The sequence below is a fragment of the Sinocyclocheilus anshuiensis genome, unplaced genomic scaffold (genome assembly GCF_001515605.1).
Source record: "Sinocyclocheilus anshuiensis isolate Anshui unplaced genomic scaffold, SAMN03320099.WGS_v1.1 scaffold253, whole genome shotgun sequence".
Taxonomy (NCBI): Eukaryota; Metazoa; Chordata; class Actinopteri; order Cypriniformes; family Cyprinidae; genus Sinocyclocheilus; species Sinocyclocheilus anshuiensis.
Window position 1 is genome coordinate 389,585 of NW_015537969.1, and position 18,917 is coordinate 408,501.

Sequence of the window (18,917 nt, forward strand, 5' to 3'; positions counted from 1 at the left end):
CTCTACCAGGATCAGGAAACGGTCCTCCATAAAATGTGCTGCACACATCTCAATATTTAGGTTGAACTGTTCTGGAACAGTGTTGTAAATTAGGCGTGCCGCGATAGACGGTGCTGACGGTGATACCGGTGTTAAGCCGCAACACCGGTTATGTCACTTGCCCACAGCGGCACTGACCCCTACCGTCGTTTTTATTTTTTATAGTAATAAAAATCATTTAGTTAATTAAAATAACAGACATTACAATTAAAAACTGAACGCAGCTGCTCAATGCAGCGTGCCGAACGATTATACATGTTTACTTAGCCTATTTCCAGTTTTAAGTTATTTGTTATTTTATATTAGGCATAGCCGGTCCTATAGCATGGTGTATTTTTATTTGTTTTGTTAATAAAAGTTCTATGTTTTATATATAGGCTAAAGTGAGTTTGACGTTGTATTTTGTTGTTGCATTCAAGCAATTGACACCGAACTGCCGCTAATTCGAAAGTGAAAGTAAAATGCACGGCGCTTTTAAGCTATTTAAAAGCGAAGGAAAGCGAGGAAAAGAGGGGAAATTCAAACAAACTAAAAACGAACAATTGCTTTATGCCGAATTGCCGCTATTTGAAAGTGAAATTAAAATGCGCACTCAGCTTTTACAAGCTATTTAAAAGCAAAGGAAAGCGAGGAAAAGAGGGAACGCCCCCGTGGTGATACCGGTATTACCGGTGTTGTCACAGGTCGATTAACCGGTGTGAAAATTTCCTCACCATCACAACCCTATTGTAAATACAACTTAACCACTGATTTCTAGTCGTGTCCTCTTTTGGAAGGCCAAACAAATTTGTTTCACACGACGGGCTAGAGTGAGCGGAGGCGGGTGGGCTTGAGAACGGCGCTGCCGGCGGGCTTGCGGCAACCACATGTGACGACCCTGGGCTGTCCACGGTGAAATCCGATCCGGCGATCCACAGCGCGAAGTTGATGTATTTGCTCCAGGCATGACGAAGCGGATATCGTCCTCTTTTGGAAGGCCAAACAAAGTAGTTTCGCTTTCACAACGAAACACACAGAACACAAACACACACGCGTCTTCACAACATGGCGGCAGCAACAATACTACAGCGAGAATAAAAGTTACACCTTCTTTCTTTGCGTGAACATTTGGGCGGCGTTATGCAAATCTTCCCACACAGTGACGAAGACATGTGGGGGCGTGTTAGAACGAGCCGTTTTAGGTAGGCGTGGTTGACTCAACTTTTATAAAGAATATCTCTTTGGATTTGAGACTTTAGTCTTTGCAACTTCTATTTTATGCACCAAGAGCTTGTAACACTCCAAAGAGAAAGTAAAAATTGAAATTGCATCATATGACCCCTTTAACAAAAACATTTAGCAAACACTGAGGAATCAAATAAAAAAATTAATAAAAAAGAGCTTCCATAGCATAACGTGAGGTAAACAGCAGAGATAACAAGCTTTTCAAAATGAAAACAAAAAGAAAAGTAAAACTAAACTTGCTGTCGGTGACAGTGCTTGCAAGTTTTTATTTTTTTCCCCCAGAAGAATACCAACATGTTCACCTTCTCTGGTTTAAGAAGTGGTCCTTTTCTTTAGCTTGAAAACCCATCCATCGTTTCCTCAATATTGGCGTCATTTTTGCTGCGCGCACCTTCACACTCGTGCTGACAAGGCGAGTATAAACCAGGCACTACACTCCAAGCACTGCGCAGTTCAAACGAGTAGCACGGTTTCGTTATGCTTTCAGTTTCATTTGCCGTTTGATGTTTCTCATATGCAACAGAAATGGCAGAGCTTATGAGTTGAACAATGCGGTGGTCATGCCAGTGCGACCGCATACAAAATTTAGTCGCACAGGCAGAAAAAATGGTCGCAGTCTGGAGCCCTGCTTTTGAACAATTGTGTGTGTGTGTGTATACCCTCACCGACTGCAAACCTTCGCATGCACTGCACTCTTTAGCCACTACAAACTCCTCCAGCTGCCAACATGGTGCTGTCACTGCCTTTGTCACCGCAACTACAAAATAAAAACATAAGGACAATTACAAGTATATGAACCTGGTACACTTTAGAAGAACAATCTTTAATGAAATCCTGATTTTTGTAAGTACCTGCTGCCTTCTCATCGCTAAGAAGAGCTGCTCCAAACACTCTAGGAAAAAAAAAAAGTTTAAACTTGGAATAAATGAGCATGATCAAAGCTTAGTTTCACATTACACTGCATTAGAAGAAGATCACTTATGGCAATCTGTATAAAAAAAATTTTTTTCTCACCTAAGAGACACTAAGCCCCAGAATAAGGCATGCAGGGCCAGGATCCGGGGTCTCAGACATGCCATAGGGATCCTACAGTCACTCTCCATAGCTCTGGTGCACATGCGTTTATGTAGTAGCACAACTGACGTTTACTGCCGGTTCATAGCATAAAGTTTCATTCCTCAGAGCAGTAAAGCATCCAAAGTACCTACAAAAGACACACGTGAAACATAAAATGAATACACCGAACGTCATATAAACACTAAACACACACTGGCTACGTTTACATGCACAATTTTTGGTTCAATCGAACTGCATTCATTCCGATTGATGAATCGGAATGTAGTGTTAATTTTTTTGACATGCGCACACTGCACAAATATAGAGTTTCTCACTGTTTGCACATAACAACCACTCTCCTACACGGTTTATTTATTTGTTTTTAAGAGCAGAATTAATATTCATTAATTTATGGATAAATATACATATAAACCGCTGTGTCGAGCTGCTCATATTTATCACACAGTAAAAATGCCCCTCCCCGCGCCCAAAACGGGTTGCCTGTGGCTGAGAATCAAAAACAAGGACTGGTGGGAGGTTGTCCTACTCCACTTCACAGTTGCCGAGTGAAAGGAGAGTTGTATAAAGACAGGACACGCATTTATACAACACTCAAAAGGAAGAAGCGCTCGTTCTGCGCGTCATACGTCATTACGCTATTTCTGCGTCATTGCACATGCGCAGTTCTTTCAGTTTCGGGGTTCGATCCGATCGAGTGTTTACATGCACTCTCAATCGTATTAGTAAAGGAATAAACCACCCCCTTCCATCCGATCGAAATTTCATTCCGATCGAGCTCAATCTGATCGATTAAGGTGTTTACATGAAGGTTTTTCAGTCCGATTGAGCCGTCAATCCGATTACAAATGGATTTGGTTGCATGAAAACGTAGCCACTGTGAGGTTAATGAGACACGCGGGTCAACGGCCAACCAGACACAGGGCCCACGACCTATCTAAATGATCCAGATAGAAATTTGTTACCCATTCTCAATGGGAAAGTGCTCAATAAGCTGCCCCGTGTATCATTACCCTGACAGGCTATTTGAAGGCAACTTCTGATCTAGACGGCCATAATCTCATTATCTGGGCTATTTATGTGATGAATAAAAACACAAATAAAATGTTAAAGAAAACAGCGTAATAAAAAATTTATTACTTTTCTACTGTAGTGGAAACTACGTTAGCAGAGAAGCTAAAAACCCCGAGGAGGAAACGCCGTAGTTTGCCTCTAAAAGCGATTAAACTAACGTTAGTGAAGCCACACATGAAGTTACTGACAAAAGTAGCAAACTACGTTAAAGCTACTTAAAATGTAATGTCATTTAAATAATAAACTATTGGATTAAATGCTTAAATCAAAGCAGTGTTTACATCTCACGGGGTTTTGAGAACAGTCTAACGTTACTGAAAAACACCTAACGTTACCGTTAATTCAACATAAATGTAGTGTTTGATATAAAAACGAAGGAACAACTTCCGCCGCATAACAAATGACTTGACTTCGCTCACCGTCGATTGTGGATACACACATAAATACAGAAGTAGGACCGCTGATTTTATTCCATAAACACTCAGTACTCACCCCAAATCCTATCACCCGAGGACATTCCCACGAGAGGATCTCTGAAACACTTAACGGTCAGCGATCATCGATCACTACATATCAACACGACTGTTAGTTCTGAATACACCGTATAAATGTCTTTATTTACAGAGACCTGTAGATAAGGGCCTGTCTTCTTCTTCTTTTAGGATTTAATGGCGGTTGGCAAACCAACTTAAAAGGTGCATTCCCGCCACCTACGGGAAAGGAGTGTGAAGCGCACAATGAATAGGAACTTTAGAAACAAGTCCAGTCACAATCCAGCTGTCACCAACCACCTCCCACCGCCCTAACTCTCGGCCTTGCCGCCCTATCAGTCCCAAGGGCCTGTCTGCCATACTGAAACGGAGAGGATTACGTCACAGGGGAACTTCTTCTTCTTCTTGTTTTATGGCGGGGGGGGTCCAAAGTTAAAGACCATTATCAACACTATCCAGTTCCTGACTGTTCTTGACTTGTTTGGACACTGAGATCATTTCTAACCTCCTCCCATGTCAGTCCTCTGATATCTAGATGCTGGACTGCTGCTTTTACAATAATTTGTATTCTCTCTGTTTTAGACTTGATCCCCATTGTAGCATTGATTACTCCTGCTATGAATGTGACTAGTTTCTTAATGTCAACCATCACCTTCTCTTCATTTGCCTGATCTGAATCCTTATCGAGTTGTTTACCTGTACTGCTTCTTTCTCCATTTCCTCCTCTCTGACTTACTATCCTCACAGCCTCTGCATATGTCACCTTACCCTGAATCCTCGCCTGTTGTATTTCTTTTTCCCGTTTCAGTACTTCACAGCCACCATAAGCCACACTATGATTTCCACCACAGTTACAACATCTGGGTTGCTCCATGTGACCACACTGCTCATAATCATGATCTTCTCCACATCTAGCACATCTTCTTCTGCCTTTGCAGGTTTTGGCTGTATGACCAAATCTTTGACAGTTGTAACATCTCATTGGCTTTGGTACATATTCTCTTACATTATAACTCATAAAGCCTAGAGTTACTTTTTTGGGAAGCACTTCATCTTCAAATTCAACCATGATAGACTCGCTGTCTAGCCTTACTCCCTCACGAGTTACCTGCAGCCTCCGAACACCCTTCACACTTACTCCCTTTAAGTTTGCCTTGATTTCATCCATAGTAACGCTGACTGGCACTCCCCAGATCACTCCTTTACACCATTTAGTTCCTCTTTCAATATAATTTACACTCACCACTTTATTCCTCCCTATTTCTTTCATCCTACCAGCCCGCTGTCTCTGTTCCTCGCTTCTACAAACAATCAACAAATTGCCATCTCTCAACACCTTTGCCATATTAATATCACCGACCTGATTTTTTAAAACGGTTGTTAACTTTACCGGACTCATTGACAAAATTCCCTTCTCCTCCGCAAATCTCAATATAATTTTGAAGTCGCCATCTGCCTTCTCTCTTTCCTCGTTTCTTTCTCCAACACCTCCACTGCCTCTTATTTTCTTCGACCCGACTCCTGCTAAATCATCTCCTCTCTTTTCCTTCATTCTCACACTTCCTTGGCTTATATCCATACTATCGTCACTATCTCCTATTTCAGACTCTCCCCACTCTGGTCCATTCACAGCATAGTTGTGCCGACCCGCCACAACTTTCTTCCATTCACTATTCTTTTTCATTTTAGTAAAGCCTCGTATTCGACTGTCAACAGACAATCGTATCCTTTTCTCAGGATCATCTGACAGATCACATTTCTTGGTTTGATGTCCCGATGAAGTTTTCACCATATAAGAAAACTGCTGGTTTTTCAAGCGACCCCGGTCAGACTCCCTCGCGTTCCCCGACCGCTCTCGCTTCCGTCACAGGGGAACGTGGCGTTCAAATCAGATTTAAAGTGTATCGCCCCCCAATGGATCGGCTCTCCATTGTCATGTCCGTATATCCTCTCGAAATGTATTTGGATATGTACTGTATGTATGGGTAGTTGTAGCTATTGGGAAAGCCACGGCGACTCTTTTATTAAATGTAATAAATTACCCGTGGGTTTAGAACATGCAGACAAAACAATACAACTCAATATGCAAAATTTGCATAAATGTATATGGTTGGAGAACCGGCTACTGTTATCCAAACAAAATAGGATATATATTTTTGGCGGAGAGCCACTCACCTCTTGTATTAATCTCTGTTAGATTTAGAGCAGTCGATCTTTTCTACAAATCCAGTTTAGATTAAAACTTCAGTGTTTTAACTGACACATCTAGACCCTCTGCAGGATTTTTGTATGGGAAAACATTACATTTTATTGTTAATTAGATTTAATTACATTTTAAAAATTAGATTTAATTTCGTTCATTTTTATAATTGTTATATTTCATTTTATAGGCTACCATACAATTTAAGCGCATTCTATAAATTTGAATTACACACAGAGAATGTAATATCTTGGCCTTCATTTCACTAAAATGAAAAAGTTTGGGGTCAGTAAGGTTTTTTTTTATTTTTTTTTAAGAAATCACTTTTATTCACTTTTATTTTATTTTAACGGTATTATTTTTACTCTCCCCAACTAAAAATGTATACAGAAGAGCATTAAAATACTGTAAATTACTTTCAGAGATCCGTTAAACCTGATTTTCATAAACAAAATCTGGATTTATTCATTTTTTACAATCATGTCAGAGTTAAACATACATATTATAGATCAAGTTGCCTCTCACATTAGCAGTTACCAATCAATGAGGAAAAAAGTATTACGTAATGCCTGAAGGTTCAGAGTTCTGTTTAAAGGGACAGAAAAGTTAGAGAGTGTGTGTTCAGGAAACAAGAACTTCTGAAAACAAGTGTTTGTTTTCAAATACAGTCCAGTAGAAACAAATGTGGTGAAAGAAGAATGAGATTTTCAAAACGCATATATTGGAATCTGTGAAGGTGCAAGAGAAAAGTAAATATAGAAAATTCTGCTTGAATTGTGTACTCCAGTTCTGTCCATTAGAATGATGAATGAATGCCATGACAAGTGGCCTAAACGATCTCTTAGGTCCACCGTTGTACCGTAAACACATGGTCAGTGTGCTCTTGTTATGTCAGTAAGGCAGAGGAGTGCTGTATTCCCTACAATCTCCTCCATGCTGTCCGTTACCTGAACTGCATGTCATATAAAGCTGGAACCAGTCCCATAACTGCATGCATAGATATTAATGTTGAGATCATGCATCAACGCTCATCTCAATGACTCGGATTAGTCTCAGTGCTCCCAGTTTACGCAATTCTTCAAAAATAGTGGCGAGTCTGTACATGGCTGAGGTTAAGGTCACGTGTGAGACACTATGAGAATCTTTTTTGTTCTTGAATAATCAGACAAGAAAAATAATGTATGATAAGTATTTCTTCATGCCGGATTGATCTCTGACCTACTGCTCTTTAAGGGATGATGAATGTAGCAAAACAAAGCATTCACTGTGAGGTCATAACCTGGTGAAACATCATAGAATTAAAGGGATAGTTCACCCAAAAATGTCAATTCTGCCATCATTTACTCATGCTGTTTTAAATGTGTATGGCTTTAATAGTTCTTAGTCAGGGTAGCACTGTATTTAATTTTTGACAGGAATGAAAACGAGTCTTGAGGGATGGAAGTACAGTGTGTTCAATAGATTGAACTGTTGTTTAACAATATACCGATTGTTCAGCTAATGAAACGTCTTTCTGAAAAAAAAAAAAACCTTTAGAAGACAAAAACACCATAAAACAGTTTTGAAAGTTGCGAGTTGTGAAAATTACATGATCTAGGACCATTGTGAAGACTGCAAGGCTGGTCCTCACAGTCTCATTTTCAACTGTTTTAAATTTAAAGAGATAGCTCACCCAAAAATGAAAATTACCCTATGATTTACTCACCCTCAAGCCATTGTAGGTGTTGATTTTCTGATGGATATGACTTTCTTCTTTAAGACAAACATAAATGAATTATATTAAAAATGTCTTGGCTCTTCCAAGCTTTATAATGTCATTAATTTGTAGCTTCTGCTGCGCATTCATGAAAGAGTGGTGTTCCTGCGGATAACGTAGTTGTAGTGTAAGCTCCAGTGAGAATATGCTAGTCTCATGAGAAGTTTTGTTTACAGCAAAGGAAACCCAGTCTTCTCTTGGCTTATATCAAAATCCATAATTTTTCTATAGAAATCTGTTTTGTTCTTATAATTTGTGACCATGTTTTGTTTTGCACTCTCCTCTGTGCTTTATTAACCCCCGGAGCTGTGTGGAGCACTTTTTATGATGGATGGATGCACATTTTTGGCCTTCAAAATCTCGACCACCATTCACTGCCATTATGAAGCTTGGAAGAGCCAGGACATTTTTTAATATAACTCCAATTGTATTCGTCTGAAAGAAGAAAGTCATATACACATTGGATAGCTTGAGGGTGAGTATATCATGGGGTAGTTTTAATTTTTGGGTGAACTATCCTTTAATATGGCGTCTAACCTGATTAAGGTCTATAGGGTCTGATATGCTGTTTTGGACCCCATTGACATTGTATGGGCCACAGAGACATTTTCTAAAATATCTTTTGTGTTCCACAGATGAAAGAAAATGGACAATTTTAACAGACTGTGATGATACATTTCCACAGCTAATCAATCAACATAATTTTTTTTTCTGTTTTGGAAAGTCAGAAAAACTATCATGGAGTTTTTCTTATGCTATTGGGGAAATGGGAATGCAAAAATTATATTTGTTGTTGTTTCCATTCACCACTAAATAGAAGCTTCTACAACTATGAATACTTCTGCTTTTGGAGAACCCTACACTGTATAAAAAAAGAAAAGGAAAATGTTTTGGTAATTGTCCAGTAATTTTACAGACATTTACATTACCTCTAAAACACAATGCAATGTAGTGCAAAATTCAAACTACGGGTAAAACACCTGTATAACATTGTGCCATATTTTTACTGATTTCTTTAACAGTGTAGAAAATGTGAAAAATGTCCATCATACAGGTTTGGAAGGACATAAATTACCATTTTTGAGTGAAATATCCTTTTAAATCTCAACTAATTGAGAGTCTCATTTGGGGAGAAGATATAGACTACTTTTGACCCTCTTGTTTGTTTGCAGTTAGACTGATGCACATGCTGAATGAAGAGATGGGCTGCAAGGCAAAGAGGCTGAGGATCAGAGAGAAGAGCATATGAATAGCCTCTATAACTAACCCCACTAAATTAAAACAAACTTGCCTGAACTATTCAAACTATCAACATGCACTTTAATGCTGGCTATTTCATCAAAGAATATTTTTATTTATTTATTTGATTTTCTTATTTTTTGCACGGTGGGCTTCTGAGAGATGATGCAGTGGCAGGGTGCTATCGCAGAAGAGAGGGACCCAATAAGCCAAAGAGATGTGCGAAGGAAACCTGAGGGTCTCACATTTTGAAGTTCCTTCCTTCCTGAAGTGGCAAGAGGAACCATGCAAGAACAAAATGACAGGAGATGAGGCTTTGGTGGAAATACTGTCCATCAGTCTATCATGCTGGTCTTTATAGCAATCTGTGATGCCGTTTTCTCAAAGGACATGTCAGTGATAAATAAAGGAAAAGTATTGGATGCAGTACATTCATTAGAAGCTCAGCAACTTCTGGTGGCACAAGGAGTCTATTGCATCAGGCCAAAGTGCAAGGCCAAGGCCGAGAAGGAGAGTCCGAAATTCAAATTCAGTTCACAATGCCCTGATTTCTCAGAAAAAAAGACTGACAGAAAAATAGAATTGCTCTGGGGGCCTACTGGTTATCAAAAACTCAACAAAACCAAGAAACGATATTGGCACAGAGACTTCCAGAAAGAAATACCATCAATGAAATGTAAAGGGGACAGTTTTGTAGCAGTCAAGAGATTCATCCCCACATATTTTGGAAGACTGATAAAAAGTGACGGTTGAAGACCACTTCAGATAAAACTCTGCCATCTACTGGAAGAAGTCCAAATGTTCAACAAAACCTCAATAATATCTTCATCCATGTAAGAATATTTCTCTAAAACTTTCCTGAATCAGTTGAAATAAAGTAAAAAGAAGAAAGACTGTTACAAATAAAAACTGGACATATTGCGAAATATCAGGGCATAGTTTGCAAGGCAAAGTCTAGAAAGGTTGGCCAGAAGCCACCATCCACTGTGCAAAGGATGAACCCATGCAAGGATACAGCAGTTGTTTAGAGGAACTGTGCTAGGTTAATTTAGGGAGGTATTTAGCCTTTGGATGAGGTGCCCTGATGCTACAGTCAGAGCGGGACTGCTGCCGGGTGTCTCTGGGGTCATTCCATGTTGCCACTGTCTGAGTGGGAGATATTAAGGGTGTTTGCGGAGGGGAACAGGTCACGTTGATCGGTGGGACTGTGGTAGTCAGAGGTCAAGTCGGGTTCCAGCAGGGACGACAGGGTGAAGTGGGACGAGCCCTTTTTCAGGCACTGGGAGTAGAAGTTTAGGAGCAGGTCCAGCTTATTTTCGATTGACTGCACCTGAGAAGGGAGAAAAAAAAGAAGAGATTGTAGTCAAGCTACAAAAAAATCTAGTGTTATTTTATGACGATCCGATAATGTTCAGGAAAATTAGTTTGGAATATTATTAAATATCAGCAGTTTTCAAAACCACAACTCTATTATGTGAAACACAATGGGCTGCAATATAAACAGGTGATGAATTACTGCCATAACAAGTGAAAGCTAAGCAAACTAACACTGAAATACTAAAGATACCTTATAAAATTAATAATAAATAGCCTCTAAAAAACTTTTTTGATTAGATGCAAAACAAGATTTGGTAGTGATAGGTAGTTGAATCTCAATTTAAATTAAAATGAACTGAAATTCATTTACCTGTATTTATTTAAATACACTACCATTTAAAAGTCTGGAGTCAGTATGATTTTTTAATTAATACTTTCATTATTTAAGGATTTTTATTCATACTTTTATTATTTAAGAATTGATAAAAATGACAGTAAAATCAGTTATAATACACAGAAGGTTTCTATTAAAAAACTGTTTTTAAATTAGCTATTTAAATCATGATGTACAAAATAAGATAATATAATATATCACAGAGCAAAACAGTTTACAACATTGATAATAAGAAATGTTTCTGGAGCAGCAAATCAGCATATTAGAATGATTTCTGAAGGATCATGTGACACTGAAGACTGGAGTCATGATGCTGAAAATTCAGCTTTGCATAATATTAGACAGACAGACAGATAGATATGAATATTCATAGATTACCTGCTTCTCCACTTTCACCACGCGCCCCATCATGCTTAATTCGTCCATCTGTTCCAGTTCAGGAGGAGTTTTCTCCCCTTTTTCAGGCCTCACTTTTTTATCTGATGAAATGGTACCTCGGCCTATGATCTGATCCACCCTTAAAAGCAAAACAAAAACAAAAAATTAAATGAGACTTATTAGGAAATGCTTTTGTGTTAGGCGTAAAAGCTGATGGTAGGAATGATGGCTTGTCTGAATTTTATTTCTACTGATCAAACCTTGTCTGCAGGCTTTTGATTCTGCCCAGCATATCGAGGTGTCCAGCTGAATATTGCTCAATCACATCTTTCACATCATAAGGCCGCAGGGTTTCTTTAAACTTCCTCTTGGCCACCAGGAATTTAAGAATCCTACATTCACGTGAGACACAAAAGCACATTAGAATGATCCGGAATCTAGGCAGAATGACGTAGAAGCCTCCATGGCATTACAGGAAAAGATAAAACAGGAATACTGCAAACAGCTGTGAAACGAGAAGTGAAACAAGATTAATTACAGAAAGAGGCCTTATCAATTACATGAGTGACTCATAAACAGTCAGCACAGAGAGAGAGAGAATACATCCCCCACCTCACGGCTGGTAATTATTCTGAAGATGACACCCTCTTTACACAGAGGGAAAGCGTGTGCGTGTGTATTGTGTAATGTAACCTCCTAGGAACACGGGGAAAAAAATGGGAATTTCTTCCACGTCACTGTACTGTAGTGTTTGAAGCATAAGTTAAACAATCTTAAAAAACAGATTTATGCCTTATTGTGTGTACTCTCTAGAGGACAATCAAGACAACTATTTAGAAAATGAAGAAAAAAGACAATTGTACAGTTATTGATTTTTATTATTATTATTTTCAAATTATGCTTTTTCACAAATCAATTGAAGCTAATTTTATTTTTTACTCTCTCCCCTAAAACTTTGATATCCTAAAAATGTCAGGTTTAAAATATAACAAACTGTTTTGTACAAACACTAATTTTCTGTTTTATTACACAATTTTAAAATGGGTGTTGCCTATCTAAAACATACTGTCCAATTATTAGGCAACATGTCATACAAAAATGAATGTTTTTTTAATCTTCTCATATGTTGTAGTGTCTCACTTAAAGGTCAAAACCTATGCACAATAGTTGTGATGTCCCCTGCTGTGGACATGTATAAAAATGAAAGTTAATGTTTTTTTTTGGTAAAAGACACTCTTTGAAAAGTCACCAAAATATTCCTAAAATGCTTATTTACAATAAATAGCTTTAAACACCAATCAAACACAAATTCCAAATATTTCCAATATAATAGACCGACGGTTAATATTCTATTTATTTTTTAGGGTTTTTTTGTGATGCGAGGAGAGGAAATTGTCATGACCCAAGACTTCTCTTTACAATTCATCAGGACAGTGGCATCGGTGGTGTCATAGATTCAAGAACAAAACATTTTCCTACAGGACAAAAAAATATATATGCACCCTTATGATAATTCAGTAAATCTCTGAGACTGTTTGTAGGCACGCTGAAAAAAATGATTCATTGAATTTACTAAATTTTTTTAAGGTAAGTGGTTGCAATCAATTTATTTTAGCTACATTTAAATAAACGGGGGGGTTGGATTCTTCGAGCTTGGAAAGAATTCTTCTAGTGCTGGTTAATTCTACATACTCAAGAGGACTATTTTTTTTAAAAGAGCCATTGTTTCGCAGGAACAGCTTGCGCGTGCAACAGCAAATGTTGAGCTGTGCATCTCTGCCCGGGTGATGGTGCAGTTTCAGTCGGATCTCAGAAGAAGTCCACAGCTGGTCCACAGCACACGTCAACCTCCCCCAAGTTTCTTGATGACTCTAGAGTTTAGGCTTTTTGCTGTCTGTATATGTATTTTTTTCATCTTTTAATTTTGCAGGTAGCTGCATATTTTGCCAGGGCGGGTCTCAGGTGTGGATAAAAGAGAGGGTAAGGAAAAAGAGAAGGAGCGAGGGAATGAAAAAAGAAATCCCATTTATTTCCATCCTCCAAGGGTTTCCTTAAAATGCTGACTTGCTCACTTGATGGCAATGCACTGTATGGGTGTATCAATTATATGGTCAGCTTTAGAATACCCCAGTCCACAGAAGCATTTGAGATGGAATCTCTAAGAATAGCTGCGTGAACAAATATCAGCCTTCATAATTTATCGGAGGTAGGGATAAATGCAAAATAACATTCAAACACACAGGAATTTTTAAATGAAATATTTTGAGAATAGAAAATCTTTTTTGTGATCAAGCAGACCTAATTCATGGCAATCATTTGAACGAGGTGTGCTCACCCAAAACCAGGAAAATAAATTACATAAAATAAAATAAAATATTAAATTTTAATAATTATTACACTATAAACTGTGCAGAAAGTAACTCAAAGTTTATTTGAGGGAATTGAAAGCTGGTTTTAGAGCATTCTACGTTCTTCTGTCCTAAGCCTGAATAGTACGCTGTACACATTTGTGCATCAGAACATTGATAAACTGTGGGCCTTCCACAAAAGTGAAACCTCAGCACTGTGGTGAAGCTAAAATGTACCCCTTCCTTAAAGACATCAATCTTATTGAGGGCTCTTATGTAAAACACAGAATCTTCTTGCCCAGATAACAGGAAATGATGCACCTGTGAGGATGTACACACCTGGAGCTCTGCTTTGAGAATCTGTTTGGCCAATGCGACCTAATCACCCATGGTATACTGGTCAGGACAAAAGGCTAGAAGATGAGATTGTTCTCAGAAAGTGTGACATTCACAGGTGCAGTATGGTGAAGTAAGGTGAAAATATGAGATTTATGCATTTCTACATATGGGTGATCCTTCAAATATATGCACGTTTTTGACTCCTCGAAATCCTGAAAAATGAAACTTCTTTAAACTGTTTTTTTTTTTTTTGTTAAAACATTTATCACATGTCCTGTTATAAAGATCTGATAACGGCCTGAACCTTTAACTGAATTTTGGCATAATATGTTACTATACTTGTGATGCTGATGACATGTAATGACGTTTTTCATATTTACTTTTGACATTTACATTTAAAGTGACTCACATTTGAGCTACAGGAATCTATAGGACAAATTATTATTAGGCTAGAGTACAAAGTAGAAATTCTCTAATTTTAACATTTAAAAATGCTTTACATGGAATGTTGTTTTTCTCATTCAAGAAGTCGTTTCACTTGGATAAACGACACAACAGGGGTGAAAAGATGATCGCAACTTTCTTTTCATGCTAATAAACATGTTAATAGGAAAATTAAGGTAATTAACAGTGTCTACAACACTACAAAATACAGCTATTAAACGTCAACTCTAGTGGTGAAGATGGTAAAGTGCGTACTGCAGTCTTTTTGATGTGACCAACCAGGGTTCGAACCCGCCTTTTGCCGAACCTTTTTTCCTCCCTTTCAAATCACATCAGAGAGGCATTTATTTTCAATAAAAATGAAGGAAGTAATCAAAAAGTTGAAAGTAGAGTATCGGGTAGGGTTAGGGTAGGTGTAGGGAGGGCTTTATTGTCCCAACAAGGTGGCATCCATTTAATAATTTGAATTGAAATGATCATTTACACTCAATACGTTATTATTGCATACTGTTTTATAATGTACTACAATACCGAGGTGCAGGTAATTGTCACTATTTGCAAGTAGTATAAATAGCAGGAAATCCTGCTATTTTAACAGTGTAAATAGAATCTAGCTATTTGCACTTAGTATAAATAGCATATCGCTAAAAAATACTGCTATTTTCACTTAGTGTAAATAGAATCCATTGCTATCTATTTACACTTAGTGCAAATAGCTGCTGCCTAAATAAATATTTCAATACCCTTCAAAATTAGACAAAAATGCTCTAAGCTATTTCCATTTTTAAAACAGAATGACTTTTTAAAGAATTTTTCTTTAAATTCATCCATGTGGACAACAATGTCCCCCTAACTGAAGAATCACTCATAACATCCTGTACTCACTGAACTAGGAGCTCGTGCTGCACTGACCAATCATAGAGAGGCCACTCGCTTCTCAGGAAGAACTTTACAATATTTTTAGAACATCTTCGATTACTTTCTGCTTGTTTAAGCAAGAAGTAGGAACCACAACCGAAGGTTGCCATGCCCTCTATGAGTCTAACCCCGCTTTGTCTTCATAATGGTCAACTGACGTAATTGCACCGTGAAAAGGTCATGGCTGACGGAGCAGATTCTATACTAAGGTCCCTTTTGCAAAAGACCAACTGTTCATTCAAACTGAATGGCATGCATGGTGACATTATCTAAGAATATTTGGTCATTAAGTGAACTATAGGACTCTGAAGAGCTATGTGGTGGTGTTTTCAACCCCTGACTCACCTAACAGCACGAATAAGGGTCTTTACTGCTGGTATCACATCCTCCATGGCGACATCACAGTAAGATTTGTCCTCTGTGTGCTCCTCTCCTACTCCCTCCACTATGAGAGATCAGTCCGTAATGAGAAGAGCAAAATGTACACTACAGTTTAAAAGTCAGTATGATTTTATTTTTTTTTAAAGAAATGTATACTTATATTTAGCTCAAAGACTCGTTAAAAGTCAAAATTATATGGCAAATAAATTATGTTCTTTTGAACATTCTATTAATTAAAGAATGTTGAAAAAATGTATCACGTTTTCCACAAAAATACAGCACAACTGTTTTAAACATTGATAATATTAAGAAATGTTTTTGAGAACCAACTCCATAGGATCATGTGACACTAAAGACTAGAGTAATGGCTGCTAAAAATTCACTTTCCCATTAAAGGAATAAATAGCATTTTTAAATATATTCAAATTGAATACAGTTATTTTAAATTGCAATAATATTTCCACAATATTGCAGTTTTTACTGTATTTTTGATCAATTAAATGCAATCTTGGTGAGCATAAAAGACTTTGAAACAACATTGAAAAATCTTTCCGACCTTGAACGTTTGAACAGTAGTTTATGTATGTAAATATGTATTTGTATAAAGTTAAACATGTGGACAGAGATAGCTACCATCTGCAGCGGGGCGTGGTTTTAGGCGGAGAGAGGTACGGAATCGAGTCCGATCATTGAAGCTCCAACTCTTCTGGACCTTGCCGGGGCTGGTGGCTTCAGGAACGTTCTCCGTGCTGGGGGAACGCTGAACATTACCTGGGGGTAAAGGAGAAGCCTTGCTCCGGATAGCCTGAGAGGAGCGTGAATTGTTCATCCTAATGCGGTCACGGAAGCCCATCTTCCCACTGGCAAGAAAATTAGAGGAATGATCTGATTTGGTGACAAACAAGGAAATTAATCTTTTCCCAACATGTTCCATAATGTAAAACATTTTTTCAGAGACTATGTTTGCTTAGGTAAGAATACATTTCAACGAAGACAAACAGACAAAAGGGTTAGAAAACAGACAGATCTATCAACAGGTGATTAGTTTAATTTCCATGGTAATGTTGACACCACACAGAAGGAAAATGTTGCCCTGTGTGAGCGTCACACAATTTCATGGTTTACAAGAAAAAGAAGTCCAGATTTACCTACATTTTAGACCAGGGGTGCCCAAACTCGGTCCTGGAGGGCCGGTGTCCTGCAGAGTTTAGCTCCAACCCCAATTAAACTCACCTGAACCAGCTAATCAAGCTCTTATAGGCATACTAGAAACTTACCAGCAGGTGTGTTGAGGCAAGTTGGAGCTAAACTCTGCAGGACACCGGCCCTCCAGGACCGAGTTTGGGCATCCCTGTTTTAGACAATATCCTAACATTTAAATATTGTCAGGACAGCTTGTGCTAACTGGAAAACACTACAAAAACAATTTTCTAAGTATTGTCTTTTTTTTCCACTAAAAAATAATCATCTTTAAAACAAGATTTTCAAGATCTCTGAATTTTTTCTTACTCCATTTAGTTTTCTCTGGTTTCAAACATATTTTCAAGACAAAATTAATGATTTTTGCAGTGCATCACTTTCAATAAAAGGATCTAGTATCACACTAGCTTGTTACTTCCTCAACTGAACAAATTTTTAGAATGCATGAAAATGTTTATTTGTATTATTATTTAAAAAGTTAAGAAAACATAGCAGATACTGAGCTTAATGTCTTGAGTTGAATGAGGGGTGATGGTGTATTAACCTGTAGCATGCCATCAAAAGGAGCAACGGTAGAAATGCAAGAGCACTCTTTGAATCCATGGAACCAAGCACAAGCATGCGGAAGTAGGTATTTCTAGCTGAAACATTTTGTTAACCAAACTAAACCCATAACTTTATTGAAAATAATGACATTTCAAAAAAATTCAAATAATTGATGAAAACATGCTAGAAAGTAAGATTTTCTACAGTCCTAGTCATCATTTCAGCTTTTCACAAGTCGCTTAACCCCCGCAATATTGTCATTCTAAACCCACTTTCAATGTTTCACACTTGAAATTTAGAAGTGGTGTCAGCACCACTTTTACCCGTATGAACCCCTGCTCTGGAGCAGGTTTAGCAAACGTGCAGAGTGTGAAACGATTCGGTGTTCGAATGTTATGACAGCCAATCACGTGCCTCATTTTCATGTGCTTTGGACAGTCATGAAAATATTGCGCGTTGTATAAACAGTCATCTCAGAATTTGAGGGGAAAATATTGAATGGTGACGGAAAACGCGTGAATTGGAGTGAACAAGAGACTATTCTATTCTTACCGTTATAGTCCGAAAGGTGCATTCTGAATAAAAATTGATAGTAATCTGCCTATTGAATGAGGATGCGCAATTCTAGAGCATTTACGTAAACAGGTCACGTGCTGCGTTGTTTGTTTAATAAATGACACAGACACAGCAAATAAGAACGTTATCCCAGGGTTGAGGAATGTACAGTGTGAAACCTCTTTTTATAAATACCCATGATTAATTGTTAACCCCAGGTAAATTATGAGCATTGTGAAACATGAAGCAACATAACCAAGGGTTAGAATGACCCAGGGTTAATTATTTCACGTGTGAAAAGACTTGAATTAAAATATTGTTTCAATCTCATGCACATAGAGGTCACAAACCTCATGCACACTGTACTTCCTTTGTCAAGAGCAGAATTTAGCAACCCGCAAATCTACATAAGATTACTTCTAGCATACAAACACATGCTTAAACACATTAAAATATATAAAGATCTCAGTCTAAGCATGACTCGTACATGCAGACCTCTCCTACAAAATGTTTAACAGCTCTGTCTCAAGAACTTTAGATTTTCCTGCATCCAAATGCCATTAGTGATTAAGCCTCGTTAAGTAAAAGTGACATGCATATCGAAATAAACCATGAAGAAAAGTTATTCAGGTTTTTAATTACACCCGGCCGCATGGTTTATCTTTGCTCTGTGAGCTCATGCAGGCCTCATCTGTGTGCATTCAGCAGAGATATACAGTACTCTGCTCTCTGGTCAGCCTCTCACAGATTAAAGGGCAGATTACTGAGATTATTGAGCTAGTGCAGCCTTTGTCTTTCACACTTTACAAGGAATGTAATCCAGTCACGATGACTATGAATTTCTCTTCACACAAGGCATTATGAATCTCCCAGAATGGGTCGAGCTGCACTGGATCAGTAAGGCTCAGAGAGTTTCAGGCATCAGGGGTGAGACGGATCGTGCCCAGTGTGCACAGGCACATCACACATGGATACCTCTGCTTACTGCCAGTATGAATCC

The 18,917-nt window shown here is 38.1% G+C and overlaps 2 protein-coding genes across 3 annotated transcripts in view; both read right to left on the reverse strand.

Annotated features, from left to right (window-relative positions):
* The window catches only part of jtb (jumping translocation breakpoint), a 12,238-nt gene extending 8,099 nt beyond the window's left edge, over window positions 1–4,139 (reverse strand). The window contains exons 1-4 of one of the 2 annotated variants that reach the window (XM_016461923.1): window positions 3,904–4,139; window positions 2,278–2,467; window positions 2,115–2,155; window positions 1,929–2,020 (exon numbers count right to left, since the gene is read on the reverse strand). In XM_016461923.1, the coding sequence (XP_016317409.1) occupies window positions 1,929–2,020; window positions 2,115–2,155; window positions 2,278–2,381 (237 nt within the window). In that variant the 5' untranslated portion in view covers window positions 2,382–2,467; window positions 3,904–4,139. Of the gene's footprint in view, window positions 1–1,928; window positions 2,021–2,114; window positions 2,156–2,277; window positions 2,468–3,746; window positions 3,866–3,903 lie in introns of those variants that run through there. The other variant, XM_016461931.1, reaches the window with a different exon arrangement.
* A 5,094-nt stretch (window positions 4,140–9,233) lies between these two features.
* kcnq4 (potassium voltage-gated channel subfamily Q member 4) overlaps window positions 9,234–18,917 on the reverse strand; it is a 47,578-nt gene continuing 37,894 nt past the window's right edge. The window contains exons 10-14 of the mRNA XM_016461942.1: window positions 16,250–16,476; window positions 15,581–15,680; window positions 11,447–11,578; window positions 11,187–11,325; window positions 9,234–10,427 (exon numbers count right to left, since the gene is read on the reverse strand). Coding sequence (XP_016317428.1) covers window positions 10,224–10,427; window positions 11,187–11,325; window positions 11,447–11,578; window positions 15,581–15,680; window positions 16,250–16,476 — 802 coding nt within the window. The 3' untranslated portion in view covers window positions 9,234–10,223. The remainder of the gene's footprint in view (window positions 10,428–11,186; window positions 11,326–11,446; window positions 11,579–15,580; window positions 15,681–16,249; window positions 16,477–18,917) is intronic.